Source organism: Oncorhynchus gorbuscha, linkage group LG08 (assembly GCF_021184085.1).
Source record: "Oncorhynchus gorbuscha isolate QuinsamMale2020 ecotype Even-year linkage group LG08, OgorEven_v1.0, whole genome shotgun sequence".
Classification (NCBI taxonomy): Eukaryota; Metazoa; Chordata; class Actinopteri; order Salmoniformes; family Salmonidae; genus Oncorhynchus; species Oncorhynchus gorbuscha.
In genome coordinates, this window is record NC_060180.1 from 24,250,717 (window position 1) to 24,270,439 (window position 19,723).

At 42.9% G+C, this 19,723-nt stretch overlaps 1 protein-coding gene across 1 annotated transcript in view; it reads right to left on the reverse strand.

The window, feature by feature from the left end:
• Positions 1–4,355: 4,355 nt before the first annotated feature.
• Positions 4,356–19,723, reverse strand: part of ttc7a (tetratricopeptide repeat domain 7A) — a 54,726-nt gene continuing 39,358 nt past the window's right edge. Inside the window, exon 20 of the mRNA XM_046358900.1 lies at positions 4,356–4,894. Within this exon, the coding sequence (XP_046214856.1) occupies positions 4,676–4,894 (219 nt within the window). The 3' untranslated portion in view covers positions 4,356–4,675. The remainder of the gene's footprint in view (positions 4,895–19,723) is intronic.

Sequence of the window (19,723 nt, forward strand, 5' to 3'; positions counted from 1 at the left end):
GGGGTCTTTGCTGATTTCTTTTGATTTTCCCATGATGTCAAGCAAAGAGGCACTGAGTTTGAAGGTAGGCCTTGAAATACATCCACAGGTACACCTCCAATTGACTCATATGATATCAATTAGCCTATCAGAAGCTTCTAGAGCCATGACATAATTTTCTGGAATTTTCCAAGCTGTTTAAAGGCACAGTCAACTTAGTTTATGTAAACTTCTGACCCACTGGAATTGTGATACAGTGATTAAGTGAAAGAATCTGTCTGTAAACAATTGTTGGAAAAATTACTTGTCATGCACAAAGTAGATGTCCTAACCAACTTGCCAAAACTATAGTTTGTTAACAATACATTTGTGGAGTGGTTGAAAAACAAGTTTTAATGACTCCAACCGAAGTGTATGTAAACTTCAGACTTCAACTGTATCCACACTACCGGTCAACATTTTTATAACACCTACTCATTCAACGGTTTTTCTTTATTCTTAGTGTTTTCTACATTGTAGAATAATAGTGAAGACAAAAAAAACACCTGTTAATTGAAATGCATTCCAGGTGACTACCTCGTGAAGCTGGTTGAGAGAATACCAAGAGTGTGCAAAGCTGGCATCAAGGCAATGGGTGGCTACTTTGAAGAATCTCAAATATAAAATATATTTTGATTTGTTTAACAGTTTTTTGGTAACAACATGATTCCATATGTGTTATTTCATAGTTTTGATATCTTCACATTTACATTTACATTTAAGTCATTTAGCAGACGCTCTTATTATTCTACAATGTAGAAAATAGTCAAAATATAGAAAAACCCTTGAATGAGTAGGTGTTCTAAAACCTTTGACCCGTAGTGTATATATATATATATATATATATATATAAAACACAGGAAAATCACATTTGTGACTGCACTGGACCTTTAACTTCCCTCTGCCCTGCAATAACTCCCTGGATGTTGGCAGTCTCATAAGGTTGCTTCCTCTTTCTCCTGAATACCACCCCACATACAGTACAGTAAAGGGCTAATCATAGAAATCAAATTACTAGAACATTGCCGTGTTCTGGCGGTCTTTAAACTTCCTAGTAATTACATTTCTATAGGGACAAAACTCTTGGCATGCTTCATATGAGACAGTAGTAGTTTTCTAAAATGTTGGTATCATACATTTTGGTACTGTGGTACCGGTACAATTTGCAACACTACTTTTCCCCACTGAAACAACAGGCAGGCTGTAATAGGTGGTGTAACTGGGCCCAGACACCTGACCCCCCTCTCATCCCCAACAGTGCACACGTAGAGCAACCAGGGACCTGGCCGCCCAGCCACCCCTGAGGGTAACCAGAGAACCCTGCCAAGGCCACCTGACATCACATGAAGCTGCCCACATAGCAGACACAGCCACGGGGACCCACCTATACATAGGGGAGAAAAAAGACCTAGGGACAATCAGAGCTATTAAGAGACAATTCCATTGTCTCTGCAGATGTGCTACTCGCGACAACCACTGTGATTATTATTATTTGACCATGCTGGTCATCTACATTTGAACATCTTGGCCATGTTCTGTTATAATCTCCACCCGGCACAGCCAGAAGAGGACTGGCCAGCCCTCATAGCCTGGTTCCTCTCTAGGTTTCTTCCTAGGCCTTTCTAGGGAGTTTTTCCTAGCCACCGTGGTTCTACATCTGCATTGCTTGCTGTTCAGGGTTTTAGGCTGGGTTTCTGTACAGCACTTTGTGACATCAGCTGATGTAAGAAGGGCTTTATAAAACAAATTAGATTGATTGGAGAATATAGAACTCTTCTCTCTAATTTTTGCCTCCCCTAGCCTACTATACAGTACTGGGTGTGTGTTTTAGAAGGCACGTAGGCTAATTATTCAGCCTGGCGATGAGCGAAACTGTCCGGGGCCCTTCGTCATCTGATGTCATCCTGAGAGGTTTGCGGCAAAGGCAGGCCTATTCATTAATGTCTCCTTTTACCAGCCTCGTCATGGCTGTCCTGACCGCGCCACAATATAGAACATTCCACAACCGCATGGATTAGGCCAGCTGTCTCCTTGGGGATCCCCAGCCATTCCATGTGATCTACTCCATGTGATCTATTTGAGCTAACACACCCGATTCAACTCGTCAACTAATTATCAAGTCCTTGACTGGTGAATCAGGTCAACTAGTTCAGGGCTACAACAAAACAATGAAATAACTGGGGGTCCCTGAGGAAAGGTTTGGAAACCTCTGGATTAAGTCACTAATCTCCAACCCACCGGCCAGACGCAGTTGTCACACACGGGCTAATGTGGGGGAGGACAGAGGGAGAGAGTGGTGGAGGTAGTAGAGGTAGGGATCAGAAGAAAATGTGTTGATCGCCAACTTAAAATTGGGACGTGCATGTGGCTTTTGATGTGTGAGCGAAGTAGACCTATGTGAAACAGACAGATTTAAATACTCTTCAGTCATAACTCTATCCTGGTGCATTACATTACATTTACATTTAAGTCATTTAGCAGACGCTCTTATCCAGAGCGACTTACAAATTGGTGCGTGAAAGGGTTAATAAATTGTGCTTGCAGAGAAGAGACTGGGATTCCTCTTCTCAAAACAGAAACCAATGTACAGAGAACAGAACAATTCATTACAGCAGCGAGAGTTGACATCAAACAGACACAGTCAGGCCCATGGAATAGCACACCAGTGGTATAATCTGCCTTGGTGTATGTGTGTGTGTTGTCCAGCAGACTAGATATCTCTCCGCTTCCCCAGTTACTCAAACATGGGATGGCTGCTAGGCAACCAAGTCACATCACATCAGGCAGAGAGAGAGCGAGAACTGAGAGGGTGGTTAGAAATGGAGAAAGAGGGAGGGAGAGAGGTAGAGACAGAGATGGCGAGGGAGAGCAGAGAGAGAGAGTATAGAGGTTAGGGAGAGAGAGAGGGGGAGGGGGTTGTGAGTTGAGGCAAAAACTGTGCTGGCAGTATTACATAAGATAGCAACTCGAGTCCCACTGCCCATATTAATGTGGTTAAGCACTATGAAGTGATGAAGATTAGTCATAAATGACGAGACAGATGAGGACACAATCCCACAGTGATTTTAAGTCATTGTTTATGATGACAATGATTTACAAATTAGTTTAAAACAAGACACACAATTAATCATATCATGATTAATACAGTTAGATACAATACAAGCAAATCAGTGATTTCAACACCACACAATGGTGGCTTCAGTAAAACACACACACCGGCTGAAGGATCTCGTTTAACAAGAAGAAAATGGAATGATACTTTAGAAAGGATCCCTGAGAGTGGATGTATGTGGTCTGTATAACAGTGTCACCATAGACCTGTCTATGAATGCATCTGAGAGGTTCTTACGAATGCATAGTCATAGATGTATAGTGTGCTTCCAAATGTATTGGGACAGTGACACGTTTGTTGATGTTTTTTGGCTCTGTACTCCAGCATTGATGCAATGACTATGAGGTTAAAGTTCAGACTGTCAGCTTTCATTTGAGGATATTTTCATCCATATCGGGTGAGCCGTTTGGAAATTACAGCACTTCTTGTACATAGTCCCCCCAAATTCACTTACGCATGTATTAAAGTAGTCATACGTTGAGTATTTGGACCCATATTCCTAACACACAATGATTACATCAAGCTTGTGTCTCTACAAACTTGTTGGATGCGTTTGCTTTTTTTTAGGGTGTCAGATTATTTTGTGTCCAATGGAAACGAATGGTAAATAATGTAGCGTGTCATTTTGGAGTCACTTTTATTGTAAATAAGAATAGAATATGTTTTTAAACACTTCTACATTAATATGTGGATGCCACCCTGATTCTGGATAATCCCGAATGAATTGTGAATAATGATGAGTGAGAAAGTTGGACGCACAAATATCCTACCCCCAAGACATGCTAACCATTGCAATAACAGGGGAGGTTGGCATTTGTTTGGGGGGAAGGGGGGTGATATTTGTGCATCGGTAACTTTCTCACTCATCACATCATTATTCGCGATTCCTTCAGGACTATCCGTAATCATGGTAGCATCCATATTAATGTAGATGTGTTTAGAAACATATTCTATTCTTATTTACAGTAAAAGTGACTCCAAAATGACACAATACATTATTTACCATTCATTTCTATTGGGCTTAATGTAATCCGAAACACAACCAAAACAAAGTGCAAATACATTCAACAAATGAGTCACAAGCTTGATGTAGTCATTGCGTGTTAGGAATATGGGACCAACTTACTACTTTAATACACATATAGGTGAACTTTTGGTCCCCTAAAATGGGGGGGGGGACTATATACCAAAAGTTCTGTAATTTCTAAATGGTTCACCTGCTATGGATGGAAATACCTTCAAATGAAATCTTATAATCTGCACTTTAACCTCATGGTCATTTCATTTTATATCCAAAGTGCAGGAGTACAGAGCCAAAACAACAAAATGTGTCACTGTACCAATACCTTTGGAGCTCACTGTAGATATGAGGAGAGCAGAGAAGGGAGGAGAGAGGCAAGAGAGAAGAGAGCAAAAAGAGTGAGACAGGGCAAGAGAAGACATATTGCACAAATGTGTACGTTTAAATGATCATACGTGTGTGTGTGCCTGTGCATATGTGTGTATTCATAAACCCGTTATACAGTAGTAGCCTCTGTCTGCTCCTCACAGCTCGCGTGGTATGATGGTGAAGGGCCTGATGGGACAGGAGGCCTCCAGCTCCAGGGCTGTCAGGAAGCAGTCTGGTGCCTGGCTGCTGCCCTGTAACTGCAGGGCCTCCCCCAGGCCGCTCCACGCCTCGTGTGACGTGCTCTCGGCCTGCACCGCGTCTCGCAGCACCTTCTCCCCCAGACCCAGACGCCCACACCGCACCAACAACTGGCCCTGAGGAGGGGAAAGCAAGGGGAAGGGGTGAAGAGACAAAAAGTGAGTCTTCGTGGGGGATAAGTCATTGAGAGATTACAGAGAGAGCGAGATCTAGCTTTGACTTTGGACCTAGCTTTGGCAGTATCTAAACCATATACTAGATATCTGGTGTGTCAGAGATGCCATGTCCAGCTTTCTGAGATGATGAGATATTGCTAAGTTAAAGATCCTGTTAGTACTAACTCTATTTGTACTGGCGTGTTGGGTGATTGCAGCCAAAGGCACTCCCAGGAAGGATGAGGCAGGCGTGTGATGAGGATGACTACTCCCGATGTGTGTTTGTACACTGTATGTGTGTGTGTGAGTGTGAGAGGAAGTGTATGTTTTTTGGTGTTTGGTTCAGTGAGTGTATGTTTGTGTGCGTTTGTGGCCGTGTGAGAGGGCAGTAGTGGTCAGTGCGGCGTGACATGTCTCTTTGGAACTTCTCTCTGTTGAGGCACTGTGTGTCTCGAGAGTCTAGCAAGCATATAACAGGGTATCACGCAACCGACGTGTGTTCATGTCAACGGCATGAACACACAGAACTACACACCCACACACAGCCTCCAGAGCGGGGCTTGCCTGAGGTCAAACAGACGAGTCTTGTTATGCAGGCTCTGATCACAAACTCCAGATTAGTTGGGCTGAAACTCAGAGAGCTGTCTCGGGGCTTCTGATGCAACCTCCAAAGAGGATGTTCTGCTCCCTCCGTCTCTCCGTCTCCAAGCCACTCTCTGCTGTTACTCACATCATATCCCCCCCATATACTGTATATTTCCTCTCTCTGCTGCTGACAAGAACAGAAGAAAAGACAGAGGGAGATCTGATGGGGTGCAGACTCGGACACAGTGGAGGATATACAGTGAGGTCTGTAATTATTGGCACCATTGATAAAGATGAGCAAGAAAAGACTGTATAAAGTAAACAATACAAATACTGAGCTACAGTATGTTGTAAAGATAGGCGTCAAACATGAGTGGTGCCCCTGTTTCCATTACTCTTGCACCATCCCCTTGCGAGGAGACCATTCCTCTATACAGAATCTTCCCAGATCCTTTGTCTACGGAAGAGTATAAGGGCCAAGCGAAGAAAAATGGTGATGTAGGGGAGAGTGGGGTAAGTTGAGACATTTTTACATTCAGCATCACTTCATCAATCTTGCTGCTGGTGAGTCTCTGATCCACCTCTATGCAGACGACACCATTCTGTATACTTCTGGCCCTTCTTTGGACACTGTGTTAACAACCCTCCAGGGAAGCTTCAATGCCATACAACTCTCCTTCCGTGGCTCCAATTGCTCTTAAATACGAATAAAACTAAATGCATGCTCTTCAACCGATCGCTACCTGCACCTGCCGCCTGTCCAACATCACTATTCTGGACGGCTCTGACTTAGAATATGTGGACAACTACAAATACTTAGGTGTCTGGTTAGACTGTAATCTCTCCTTCCAGACCCATATCAAACATCTCCAATCCAAAGTTAAATCTATAATTGGCTTCCTATTTCGCAACAAAGCATCCTTCACTCATGCTGCCAAACATACTCTTGTAAAACTGACAATCCTACCAATCCTTGACTTTGTCGATGTCATTTACAAAATAGCCTCCAAAACCCTACTCAACAAATTGGATGCAGTCTATCACAGTGCAATCCGTTTTGTCACCAAAGCCCCATATACTACACACCATTGTGACCTGTACGCTCTCGTTGGCTGGCCCTCGCTTCATACTCGTCGCCAAACCCACTGGCTCCATGTCATCTACAAGACCCTGCTAGGTAAAGTCCCCCCTTATCTCAGCTCGCTGGTCACCATAGCATCTCCCACCTGTAGCACACGCTCCAGCAGGTATATCTCTCTAGTCACCCCACAAAAACAATTATTTCTTTGGCCGCCTCTCCTTCCGGTTCTCTGCTGCCAATGACTGAAAGGAACTACAAAAATCTCTGAAACTGGAAACACTCATCTCCCTCACTAACTTTAAGCACCAACTGTCAGAGCAGCTCACAGATTACTTACTGCACCTTTACATAGCCCACCTATAATTTAGCACAAACAACTACCTCTTTCCCTACTGTATTTATTTATTTACATTTATTTAGCTCCTTCGCACCCCATTATTTTTATTTCTACTTTGCACATTCTTCCACTGCAAATCTACCATTCCAGTGTTTTACTTGCTATATTGTATTTACTTTGCCACCATGGCCTTTTTTTGCCTTTACCTCCCTTCTCACCTAATTTGCTCACATCGTATATAGACTTTTTTATACTGTATTATTGACTGTATGTTTGTTTTACTCCATGTGTAACTCTGTGTCGTTGTATCTGTCAAACTGCTTTGCTTTATCTTGGCCAGGTCGCAATTGTAAATGAGAACTTGTTCTCAACTTGCATACCTGGTTAAATAAAGGTGAAAAAAAGAAGAAAAAAAAATCAAGGGTAATATAGTATTCTTTCTAACAAATATTTCTACATATATTTCAGGGTGTTGTGTATCCCTGTAAATAATCAGAATGAATGTATACATTACGGTTTTGAAAACATAGCTTGTCCAAAAAAAGTGGTCTATTGGCACAAATGACCCTGGCTATGGGGTAAGTCAAGTCGCGGGACAGGGTAAGTCAAGCCGCGGGACAGGGTAAGTCAAGCCGCGGGACAGGGTAAGTCAAGCCGCGCGACAGGGTAAGTCAAGCCGCGCGACAGGGTAAGTCAAGCCGCGCGACAGGGTAAGTCAAGCCGCGCGACAGGGTAAGTCAAGCCGCGCGACAGGGTAAGTCAAGCCGCGCGACAGGGTAAGTCAAGCCGCGCGACAGGGTAAGTCAAGCCGCGCGACAGGGTAAGTCAAGCCGCGCGACAGGGTAAGTCAAGCCGCGCGACAGGGTAAGTCAAGCCGCCTACAAATTTCTGTACGAAATTAAATATTGCCACTACCTTTTTAAAACCACATCTAGCTATATTTCACAAACACAATCACTTTTTTGTCTTAATAATTTTAAGCATATTTTAACACAGGCTTAACACACTTTGTACTTTTTAATACTTTTAACAGAGGCCTGGCCCTGTTGTTACCTCACATCCCAGTGATTATGCCTTGTACTACACCTGGGAAGAAAACACTTACATTTGCTCATCTTACCATTGGCTCAACCACAGAAGTGGTAAAGAGGTCAATGGAACTCGACCCAAACAATGGAAATGCCTTGGAAACACGTGGGGGACAGATCCCGAATCTCTTCATTACTCTCCAGAATATTTTACCTACATTTAGTCTATTGTATATATGTGTATTTCACACTATATTGAGGTAAAAATTGGAGTATAATGCTGTATGGATGTCTACCCAATGCATGTTTATGTCATCTTCACCAATAAACTGCATTACAGTTAAAAACAACTTAGTCTACCTACCACCACCGATTTCTGTATGCTAGCTGTGCTACCAGCTTATACGAATGGGAGTTAGCATTTACCAGTCACTTTTTCTAAACCTTAAAAGGGACTACTTTTAAATGTTATGCAGAAAAAACTGCCACATATATTTAAAAAAATGGACTTTAGCAACCAACCACATTGTGGGCCCGTTACGATACAACAATCATGAAGGATTTGAAAAATATCCACTTTGCTCAACTTACTCCAAGTCAAACATTTTAACTATATGAGCCCACACAGCTACAAGGATGCACTTTCAAGCTAGGTTTAGGACTTAACATTGACATATTTTTATAGAAATGTGTGTTATTTAGCAGATGCTCTTATCCAGAGCGACTTACAGTTAGTGCATTCATTTTAAGATTGCTAGGAGGGACAACCACATATCTCGGTCAGAAGGAAAGTAAACATTTCCTCTATAAAGTAGCTATCAGCAAAGCCAGTGCTAGTGGTGGGTGGGTGGGGTGGTGCAAGTGTTAGTTCGGGAGGGGTGCTGTGGGATTATTTAAAATACTCTTTGATGAGGTAGGGTTTCAGATGTTTTTGGAAGATGGGCAGGGATTCTGCTGTCCTAGCTCCAGGGGGAAGCTGGTTCCACTATTGGGAAGAGAAGAGATATGACCGGGCTGAGTGGGATCTGCCCTCCCATAGAGGTGGGAGGGCCAAGTGACCAGAGGTGGCAGAGCGGAGTACTCGGGTTGGGGTATAGGGTTTGAGCAAAGCCTGAAGGTAGGGAGGGACAGTTCCTCTTGCTGCTCTGTAGGTAAATACAGTACTTGCAAAAGTATTCACCCCCCATGCCGTTTTCCCTATTTTGTTACATTACAACCTGTCATTTAAATGGATTTTTTTTCGATTTCATGTAATAGACATACACAAAATAGTCCAAATTGGTGAAGTGAAATCTGCAAAATAATTTGTTTAAAAAAATTTGCAAAAATAAAAAAATGGAAAAGTGGTGCTTGCATATGTATTCACCCCCTTTACTATGAAGCCCCTAAACAAGATCTGGTGCAACCAATTTCCTTCAGAAGTCCTATAATTAGTTAAATAAAGTGTGCAATCTAAGTGTCATATGATCTGTCACATGATCTCAGTATATATACACCTGTTCTGAAAGGCCCCAGAGTCTGCAACACCACTAAGCAAGGGGCACCACCAAGCAAGCCGCACCACGAAGACCAAGGAGTTCTCCAAACAGGTCAGGGACAAAGTTGTGGAGAAGTACAGATCATAAAAAAATACACAAAACTTTCAACATCCCACGGAGCACCATTGAATCCATTATTAAAAAATAGAAAGAATATGGCACCACAACAAACATGCCAAGAGAGGGACGCCCACCAAAACTCACAGATCAGGCAAGGAGGGCATTAACCAGAGAGGCAACAAAGAGACCAAAGATAACCCTGAAGGAGCTGCAAAAGCTCCACAGTGGAGATTGGAGTATATGTCTACAGGACCACATTAAGCCATTTAAAAGAGTGTCCAGAAAAAAAGCCATTGCTTAAAGAAAAGAATAAGCAAACACTTTTGGTGTTCGCAAAAAGGTATGTGGGAGACTCCCCAAAAATATGGAAGAAGGTACTCTGGTCAGATGAGACTAAAATGTAGCTTTTTGGCCACCAAGGAAAACACTATTATGGCACAAACCCAACACCTCCCATCACCCCAAGAACACCATCCCCACATTAAAGCATGGTGGTAGCAGCATCATGCTGTGGGGATGTTTTTCCATCTGCAGGGACTGGGAAACTGGTCAGAATTGAAGGAATGATGAATGGCACTAAATACAGGGACATTCTTGAGGGAAACCTGTTTCAGTCTTCCAGAGATTTGAGACTGGTTCAGAGGTTCCCTTTCCAGCAGGACAATGACCCTAAGCCTACTGCTAAAGCAACACTCGAGTGGTTTAAGGGGAAACATTTACATGTCTTGGAATGGCCTAGTCAAAGCCCAGAACTCAATCCAATTGAGAATCTGTGGTATGACTTTTAAAGATGGCTGTACACCAGGGGAACCCATCCAACTTGAAGGAGCTGGAGCAGGTTTGCCTTGAAGAATGGGCAAAAATCCCAGTGGCTAGATGTGCCAAGCTGATAGAGACGTATCCCAAGAGACTTGCAGCTGTAATTGCTGCAGAAGGTGACTCTACAAAGTATCGACTTTTGGGGGGGCGGGGGGGGGTGAATAGTTATGCACGCTCAAGTTCTGTTTTTTTGTCTTATTTCTTGTTTGTTTCACAATAAAAAATATTTTGCATCTCCAAAGTGGTAGGCATGTTGTGTAAATCAAATGATACAACCCCCCCCCCCCCCAAATCATCCAGGTTGTAAGGCAACAATATAAGAAAAATGCCAAGGTGGGTGAATACTTTTGCAAGCCACTGTACCATGGTAGTGAACCCAAGCTTCGGCTGGAAGCCAGTGGAGTGTGTGGAGCAGCAGGGTGACATGGGAGAACTTTGGAAGGTTGATCACCAAACAGGTTGCGCCATCCTGGATACATTTCAGGGGTTTGATGGCACAAGCGGGGATCCCTGCCAACAGCGAATTGCAGTAATCCAGATGGGAGATGATGACAATTGACTGGATTAGGACCTGCGCCGCTTCCTGTGTGAGGTAGGGTCGTACACTATGGATGTTGTTAAATGTTGATTTTTATTGTTGGACATAAAAGACTAAACACACCAGCAAATCAGCACCATTTGATTTGAACTTTGGAAATCTATTCCAAAGTATTTCAACACATAATAGAGAGATACACTACCGTTCAAAAGTTTAGGGTCACTTAGAAATGTCCTTGTTTTTGAAAAAAAGCACATTATTTGTCCATTAAAATAATGTCAAATTGATCAGAAATAAAGTGTAGACATTGTTAATGTTGTAAATGACTATTGTAGCTGGAAACTGATTATTTTTCATGGAACATCTACATAGGTGTACGGAGGCCCATTATCAGAAACCATCACCCCTGTGTTCCAATGGCATGTTGTGTTAGCTAATCGAAGTTCATCATTTAAAAGGCTAATTGATCATTAGAAAACCCTTTCACAATTATGTTAGCACAGCTGAAAACTGTTGGTCTGATTAAAGAAGCAATACAACTTCTTTAGACAAGTTGAGTATCTGGAGCATCAGCATTTGTGGGTTCGAATACAGGCTCAAAATGGCCAGAAACAAAGAACTTTCTTCTGAAACTTGTCAGTCTATTCTTGTTCTGAGAAATTAAGGCTTTTCCATGCGAGAAATTGCCAAGAAACTGAAGATCTGGTACAACGATGTGTACTACTCCCTTCACAGAACATCACAAACTGGCGCTAACCAGAATAGAAAGAGGAGTACCCCAGTGCACAACTGAGCAAGAGGACAAGTACATTAGAGTGTCTAGTTTGAGAAACAGACGCCTCACAAGTCATCAACTGGCAGCTTCATTAAATAGTACCCGCAAAACACCCGTCTCAACGTCTACAGTGAAGAGGCGAAGAAAAAGCCACATCTCAGACTGGCCAATAAAAATAAAAGATTAAGTTGGGCAAAAGAACACAGACATTGGACAGAGGATCTCTGCCTATAAGGCCAGCATCCCGGAGTCGCCTCTTTGCTGTTGATGTTGAGACTGGTGTTTGACCGCTGCAAATTTACCGCAAGAAGCCCAAACAGATGTAATATTTGACTAAAACATAATCATTTCAAACCTTTCCCACATTTGTATAAGATCACATTTGGGGTCACTTAGAAATGTCCTTGTTTTTGAAAGAAATTACAAATGATTTGTAATTATGTTCCGGCCCCTCAACCAATCCTCTCAATGAAAAGTCGGACAGTGGCTGAATCTAGTTGATGACAGCTGTACTAGAGCATAAACCTGCAGGAGTGAGTCACTGCTTTAATGTTTGCAGAGAATGACAGGATGTTGTCCAGGGTCATGCCAAGGTTCTTTGTACTCTGGGTGTACTCTGAGAGGGGGACACCGTGGAGTTGCCAAGAGTGATGGAGAGGTCTTGGAGCGGGCGAGCCTTCTCCGGGAGGAAGAGCAGCTCTGTCTTGCCGAGCTTGAGCTGGTGGGCTGATGTCCAAGCTGAGATATCTGCCAGGCATGCAGAGATGCGTGTCGCCACCGGGGTGTCAGAAGGAGGGGGGGTGAAAAGAAGTTGAGTATCTTCCGCACAGCAATGATAAGAGAGACCATGTGAGGATATGACCTAGCCGAGTGACTTGCTGCATAGAGAGAAGAGGAGAGGGCCTAGAACTGAGCCCTGGGGGACACCAGTAGTGAGAGCACGTGGTGCAGACACATCCTCTCCGCGTCACCTGGTAAGAGTGACCTACCAGGTAGGATACAATCCAAGAGTGTGCAGAGCACAAAACGCCAAGCCCCGAGAGGGTGGAGAGGAGATCTGATGGTTCAAGGTATTGAAGGCTGCAGACATATCTAGGAGGATAACAACAGAGGAGAAAGAGTCAGTCTTGGCAGTGTGGAGAGCCACTGTGACAAAGGAGAGCAGTTTCGGTTGAGTGACCAGTCTTGAAGCCTGACTGGTTAAGGTCAATAAGATCGTTCTGAGAGAGTTTGTCAGAGAGAGCACTCTCAAGTGTTTTGGAAAGTAAAGAATGTCAGAGTAGTCGAGTGTTGTTTTCTTGAAGAGGCGAGTGATTCTGGCCATTTTAAAGTCAGAGGGAACGCAGCCAGTGGTAAGGGATGAGTTGATGAGGGAAGTGAGAAGGTCTCCAGAGATGGTCTGGAGAAGGGAGGAGGGGATGGGGTCGAGCAGCCAGGTTGTCGGGCGGCCAGACATCACTAGTCGCAGGATTTCATCTGGACAGAGAGGAAAAAGAGCTCAAGGCATAGGGTAATGATATGTGGGTGGTACCAGTGGACTCAATAGGTGGAGTGAATGAGAAGCGGATGTCGTCAACTTTCCTTTCAAAGTGGTTGACAAAGTCGCTCACAGAGAGGGAGGAGTGAGGGGGGGAGGGGGTGGAGGATTAAGGAGGGAGGAGAAGGTAAGGTGGAATATAGTTTCCTAGGGTTAGAGGCAGAAGCTTGAAATGTATAGTGAAAGAAAGTGGCTTTAGTAGCAGGTACAGAGGAAGAGAACGTAGATGGGAGTGATTGAAAGAATGATAAATCCTCCAGACGTTTCGTTTTCCTCCATTTTCAGATGCCCGCAGCCCTGTTCTGTTAGCAAGCAAGGTTCAAATGCCAGGAATCCAGGAATCAAGAGGAGAGGGCTGAGCCGGCCAGGGGGAAAGGGGACAGTGAGAGTCATAGGCAGGTTAGTAGGTTTGAATAGGCACAATCAGGAGAGGCACAATTGAAGAGGCACAATCAGGAGACTAGGGATTTAGCAGAAGGGAGAGATGATAGGCTAGAAGAGAGAGTAGTGGGAGAGAGAGTGAAGATTGCGACGGCGCATGAACACCTGGACAGAGTCTAAGTGGGTAGGATTGGAGGAGAGGGAGACAGAAAAGGAAACCAAGTAGTGATCAGAGACCTGAAAGGGAGTTGCAGTGAGAATAGTAGCAGAGATGAGGTAAAGCACATTGCCTGCCTTGTGAGTGGGAGGGGACAGGGAAAGGATTAGGTCAAAAGAGGAAAGGGGTGGAAATAAATTATTCGAAGGCAGACGTCGCGAGGTTGAAGTCTGGCTCACCATAATAAGTGGTGAGCCATCATCAGGAAATTAGCTTATCAAGGTGTCAAGCTCATTGAGGAACTCTCCAATGGCACCTGGTGGGCAATAGATAACAACAATGTTAAGCTTGAGTGGACAAGGGACAGTGATAGCTTGGAGTGCAAATGAGGGGATGGACAGGTGAGTGAGGGAGAAAAAAAGGATCTCCATTTAGGAGAAATGGCCACCAGATGCATTGATAGAACACATAGTCAGATGAAGAGAGATTAGCTGGAGTAGCAGTGTTCTCTGTGGTGATCCATGTCTCCGTCAGGGCCAAAAAGTCTAGGGACTGAAGGGCAGCACAGGCTGAGATGAAACTCTGCATTTTTAAACTCTAATACAATTCATTCATTTGACTTGGCGAAAATCCATATTTTGGGCATAACTTGCTTACCACTTTTTCCATGTGGTTTCTACCTTCACAGACTATGAAATAATCACCTCTTTCTAAATATTTGTTCAAACTATATATGTTGTGTATGGTTGTCTAGAAACAAGGGTGGCTAAATTGATCCCTTTGGCTGAACTTATAAATTAGTATAAATTCAACTTTGAGAATAAACTTGAAATATTTTGATTTAAATGTAATTTCTAGAATAAAGTCCTTTAAACATTTTGTTTTTTTAGAATAAAGCCAAAATTGTGAGAATAAAGTTGCAGTTATATTTCATGATATTTCATGATATTTCATGATTAATTGCCTGACTTCCTGAAGAGCTTGAAGAGGACCTTGATGAGGTTGTGCCACAGATCGAGTCTTTTTAGGAGGAACCACATGGACTTGGATGAGGTGTTGGTGAAATCAACAGTGTGCGGAATACATATTAGGAACATTCCTCCTCATCAGACCTCACCACTTACCTAGCCTAGTTAACCCTGCACTAGACAAGTGTCACCCCTCCTCCTCAAGCCTCACCCCTGCATTGGTCAGGCATCAAACCTCTGCCTCACCCCTCTCATCCGTGCATCAGTCAGTTCTCACCCTTGCATTACACCACATTCTTTCTTTCTAAATCACAATGAGCATGTCTATTGGCCAAAGAGACATGTCAATTCAAAGAGCCAGCTAGCAATTATCATTTATCATCATAATGATTACATTATCTTCAAAGATACTAGCAACAATAGCTTAGGGAAATGTCATGTTTACATACACAAACTAGAGGACTTCACTTGCAAGCGAGCTATGTTATTTTATATACAGGCTAGCTAGCACCCCAACTAGATGGAGTAGGTCTAGTTACAAAGCAGGATCAATGAGTTATACCCAATTCATTTGCTTACATTTTGGGAAATATGTTGAATTGGGCACGGATTGCTTTAACTGATTAAACCAACCCATGTTATTTAGCCATATTAAGCTTTGGCGGTGTACCAGAATTCTAAGATTGCAATAGGTTAGCCCAGATCCAGGAAGTGGATTGGTTGTGTTTTACATGCGGCCAGTGGAGTGCTAACAATATCCATATTACCTAGCAACATTGTCATTTAAATCAATTGAATCCTAGATAAGCTAGCTACATTTTCCCAAATGTATACCTCCACATGTGTTGTTGTTGTTGTCGGCTCTTAGCATGTATTTGGGCCAATGGAAAGGCTCATTGTGAATAAATGAGTGTAAGGGTGAGCGGTGAAAAAGAGAAGCGAGGCTTGACTTGAGCAGGGGTGATAATTGACCAATGCAGGGTTGAGGAGCTTTGAAGAGAAGGAGTGATGGAGTTCCTAATATGCATTCCATACATTTGCTCCGCGGTGATCCCAGTGGTAGCATGTGATATGCTCCTGTAGTTACGGTAAAAAAAATTATCATAGCAGCAGTTTGAGCTAGTGCATTTTGTGGTTAAAAATCAATTTGACATTTGATTGCATTTTAAAACATCTTTAACAATTCTTCAATGACTTCAGTGTAAGTACAATTCAACAAAATGTGAAACTGCTTTTTGACAACTGTCAATGAACCCGTATTTTTGTTTACAGATAGTTGAACTGTTGGCACACATTTTGCAAAGTAAAATAAACAGATGCCTTATTTACATAAGTATTCAGATCCTTTTTTTAACCTTTATTTTACTAGGCAAGTCAGTTAAGAACAAATTCTTATTTTCAATGACGGCCTAGGAACAGTGGGTTAACTTCCTGTTCAGGGGCAGAACGACAGATTTGTACCTTGTCAGCTCGGGGATTCGAACTGGCAACCTTTCGGTTACTAGTCCAACACTCTAACCACTAGGCAACCCTGCCGACTCAGGTGATTTCAGGTGCATCCTGTTTCCATTGATCATCCTTGAGATGTTTCTACAACTTGGAGTCCACCTGTGGAAAATTCCATTGATTTGACATGATTTGGAAAGGCACATACCTGTCTGTATAAGGTCCCATAGTTGACAGTGGATGTCAGAGAAAAGAACAATCCATGAGGTCGAAGGAATTGTCCGTAGAACTCTGAAACAGGATTGTCGAGGCACAGATCTGGGGAAGGGTACCAAAAAAATTATGCAGCATTGAAGGTCCCCAAGAACACTGTGGCCTCCATCATTCTTAAATGGAAGAAGTTTGGAACCACCAAGACTCTTCCTAGAGCTGGTCACCTGGCAAACTGAGCAATTGGGGGAGAAGGGCCTTGGTCATGGAGGTGACCAAGAACCCGATGATCTCTCAGACAGAGCTCCAAAGTTCCTCTGTGGAGATGGAATAACCTTTCAGAAGGACAACCATCTCTGCAGCACTCCACCTATCAGCCCTTTATGGTAGAGTGCCCAGATGGAAGCCACTCCTCAGTAAAAGGCAGATGACAGCCCACTTGGAGTTTGCCACCTAAAGAACTCAGACCATGAGAAACCATATTCTCTGGTCGGATGAAACCAAGATTGAACTCTTTGGCCTGAATGACAAGTGTCACGTCTGGAGGAAACCTGGCACCATCCCTACGGTAAAGCATGGTGGTGGCAGCATCATGCTGAGGGGATGTTTTTCTGCAGTAGAGACTGAGACTAGTCAGGATCGAGGGAAAGAAGAAGAGCGCTAAGTACAGGAAGATCCTTGATGAAAACCTGCTCCAAAGCGCTCAGGACCTCAGACTGGGGTGAAGGTTCACCTGAATGTCCTTGAAGAGTAGAGGTTATAATCACTGCCAAAGGTGCTTTAAACGTACTGAGTAAAGGGTCTGAATGCTTATGTAAATGTAATTTCAGTTTATATTTTTTTAAATGTAATACATTTTAGAATAAGGCTGTAACATAACAAAATGTGGAAATTGTGAAGGGTTCTGAATACTCTCTTGAGAAAAAGTTGTGAATTTCCTCAATACATGCCACTACGAGCGTTTCTGCATCTCACCGGTAGAAACGGGCCAGCTACATTACCCTGGTTGTAATCAAACCCTACTATCCAGAATTCATGGTGATTTTGGGAGGTGAAGGACCTCCCCATGGAGGTGAGAGAAATATTAAAATGTATTGTGTTTTTAGCCAGCACTTTAAGCCAGAGGATTTTGAAAACGGCACTGAAGTCTCAATTTATATGGTTGCCAGGTCATCGACCGTTGAAAAGTGATGCCATTCTATTGGTTTTCCCCTTCACTTCAAAGAGGGAGCTATCTGATCAGCCAACATCAGCAGAAATTAAGTCAATCTGGGGTAATGGTTGTGGGATGTTGCTGGACATTGGCGGAAACTGGAACACAATTTGTAAGTCGCTCTGGATAAGAGCGTCTGCTAAATGACTTAAATGTAAATGTAAATGTAATGATGGCTGAGACAAATATCAGGCTGTAGCCTACTCAAAATCTCAAAAGTGTTTGAATTTATTCTCCACATTTAATTTGGACTTCATCAGGGGGGTTTTCTTCACTTTTCCGTAGTTGTCAGCTCTTTTGGGGCTCCTGAGTGGCGCAGTGGTCTAAGGCACTGCTTGAGGTGTCACTGCAGATGCCCTGGTTCAATTCCAGGCTGTATCACAACCGGCCGTGATTGGGAGTCCCATAGGGCGGTGCACAATTGGCCCAGTGTAATCCTGGTTTGGCCGGTGTAGGCCGTCATTGTAAATAAGAATTGATTCATAACTGACTTGCCTAATTAAATAAAGGTTAAATGTAAAGAATATATATAATAATTTATGGACTGCCTTTTTCAATTCAAACCACAGGTTATCCATGGGGTTCAAGACTGGAGAGTAAGATGGCCATTGCAAAATGTTGACTTTGTGGTGAATTAACAATTTCTTTGTGGATTTTGATTAGTGCTTGGGGTTATCGTCTTGCTGGAAGATCCACTTGCGACCAAGTGTCAGATTCCTGGCAGATGCAACCATTTCTTTGTGTGTGTGGAAAGAACAGCTGACTGAAGACAGGACTACAGGGCATTCAAAGTTTCATGACTGTCACAGCCCTAATTGTATTTCTATAAATTAATATAATTTCCCAAAAATGTTTGCTTCATTAAATAGCACCCACAAAACACCAGTTTCAACACTGAAGATGCTTCTCAGTTGTGCACTGGGGCCTCCCACTCCTCTTTCTATCCTGGTTAGAGACAGTTTGCGCTGTTCTGTGAAGGGAGTAATTCACAGCGTTGTACCAGATCTTCAGTTTCTTGGCAATTTCTCACATGGAATAGCATTTCTCAGAACAAGAATAGACTGACGAGTTTCAGAAGAGAGTGCTTTGTTTCTGGCCATTTTGAGCCTGTAATCGAACCCACAAATGCTGATGCTCCAGATACTCAACTAATCTAAATAAGGTCAGTTTTATTGCTTCTTTAATCAGGACAACAGTTTTCAGCTGTGCTAACATAATTGCAAATAGGTTTTCTAATGATCAATTTGGATTTACTAACACAATGTGCCATTGGAACACAGGAGTGATGGTTGTGTATAATGGGCCTCTGTACACCTATGTAGATATTCCATTAAAAATCAGCCGTTTCCAGCTACAATAGTCATTTACAACATTAACAATGTCTACACTGTATTTCTGATCGATTTGATGTTATTTTAATGGACAAAAAAATTGCTTTTCTTTCAAAAACAAGGACATTTCTAAGTGACTTTTGAACGGTAGTGTACAGTATATCTTTTTAAATAATAACATTTTTGATAACTAACAATCAAATAAAAGCTAGAATAAATGTTGATTTTGTTGTAATGTTTGAGTAGAGGAATTAGCCAAGCATTAGCCATGGCAAAATGCATAGAAGTGCAGGCAATTAGCTTCAAAACATTTCTCTACGCTGCCAAGGTACCTTTCTACTTAATACTTTGTTAAGAGTTTACACTCCCTCTTCCAATGAACTGTGGGGAGGTCAAGATAATGAATCTGTCGACCAAAAGTATTCATTTTAAAACGTTGATTACTTCTACTTGCCATGATCATTCACCAGATGATGAGAAAAGATGTGATTATATATTTTTTGCTAACATTTGATGGGGGTCCCTGGGTCGCCGGTTTACCTGGGCACGGGTCCCTGGGCAAGAAAAGTTTGAAAACCCCTGCCCTATCCCTAAAATCCCCATCCCTGGTAGCCTTAGTTATCCCTAATAGCCCTGTCTCGATCACTGCTCTTCATCTCCCCCTCCCTACCCCACTGCCTGCTCGCATGACCGTAGTCTCGCTCGCCAGACTCAGAGTGCATCAGAAGGAGACTAACCTGCCCGTGACCTGACACACAGCCAGGGCGGGCCGCGGATATGAGACGC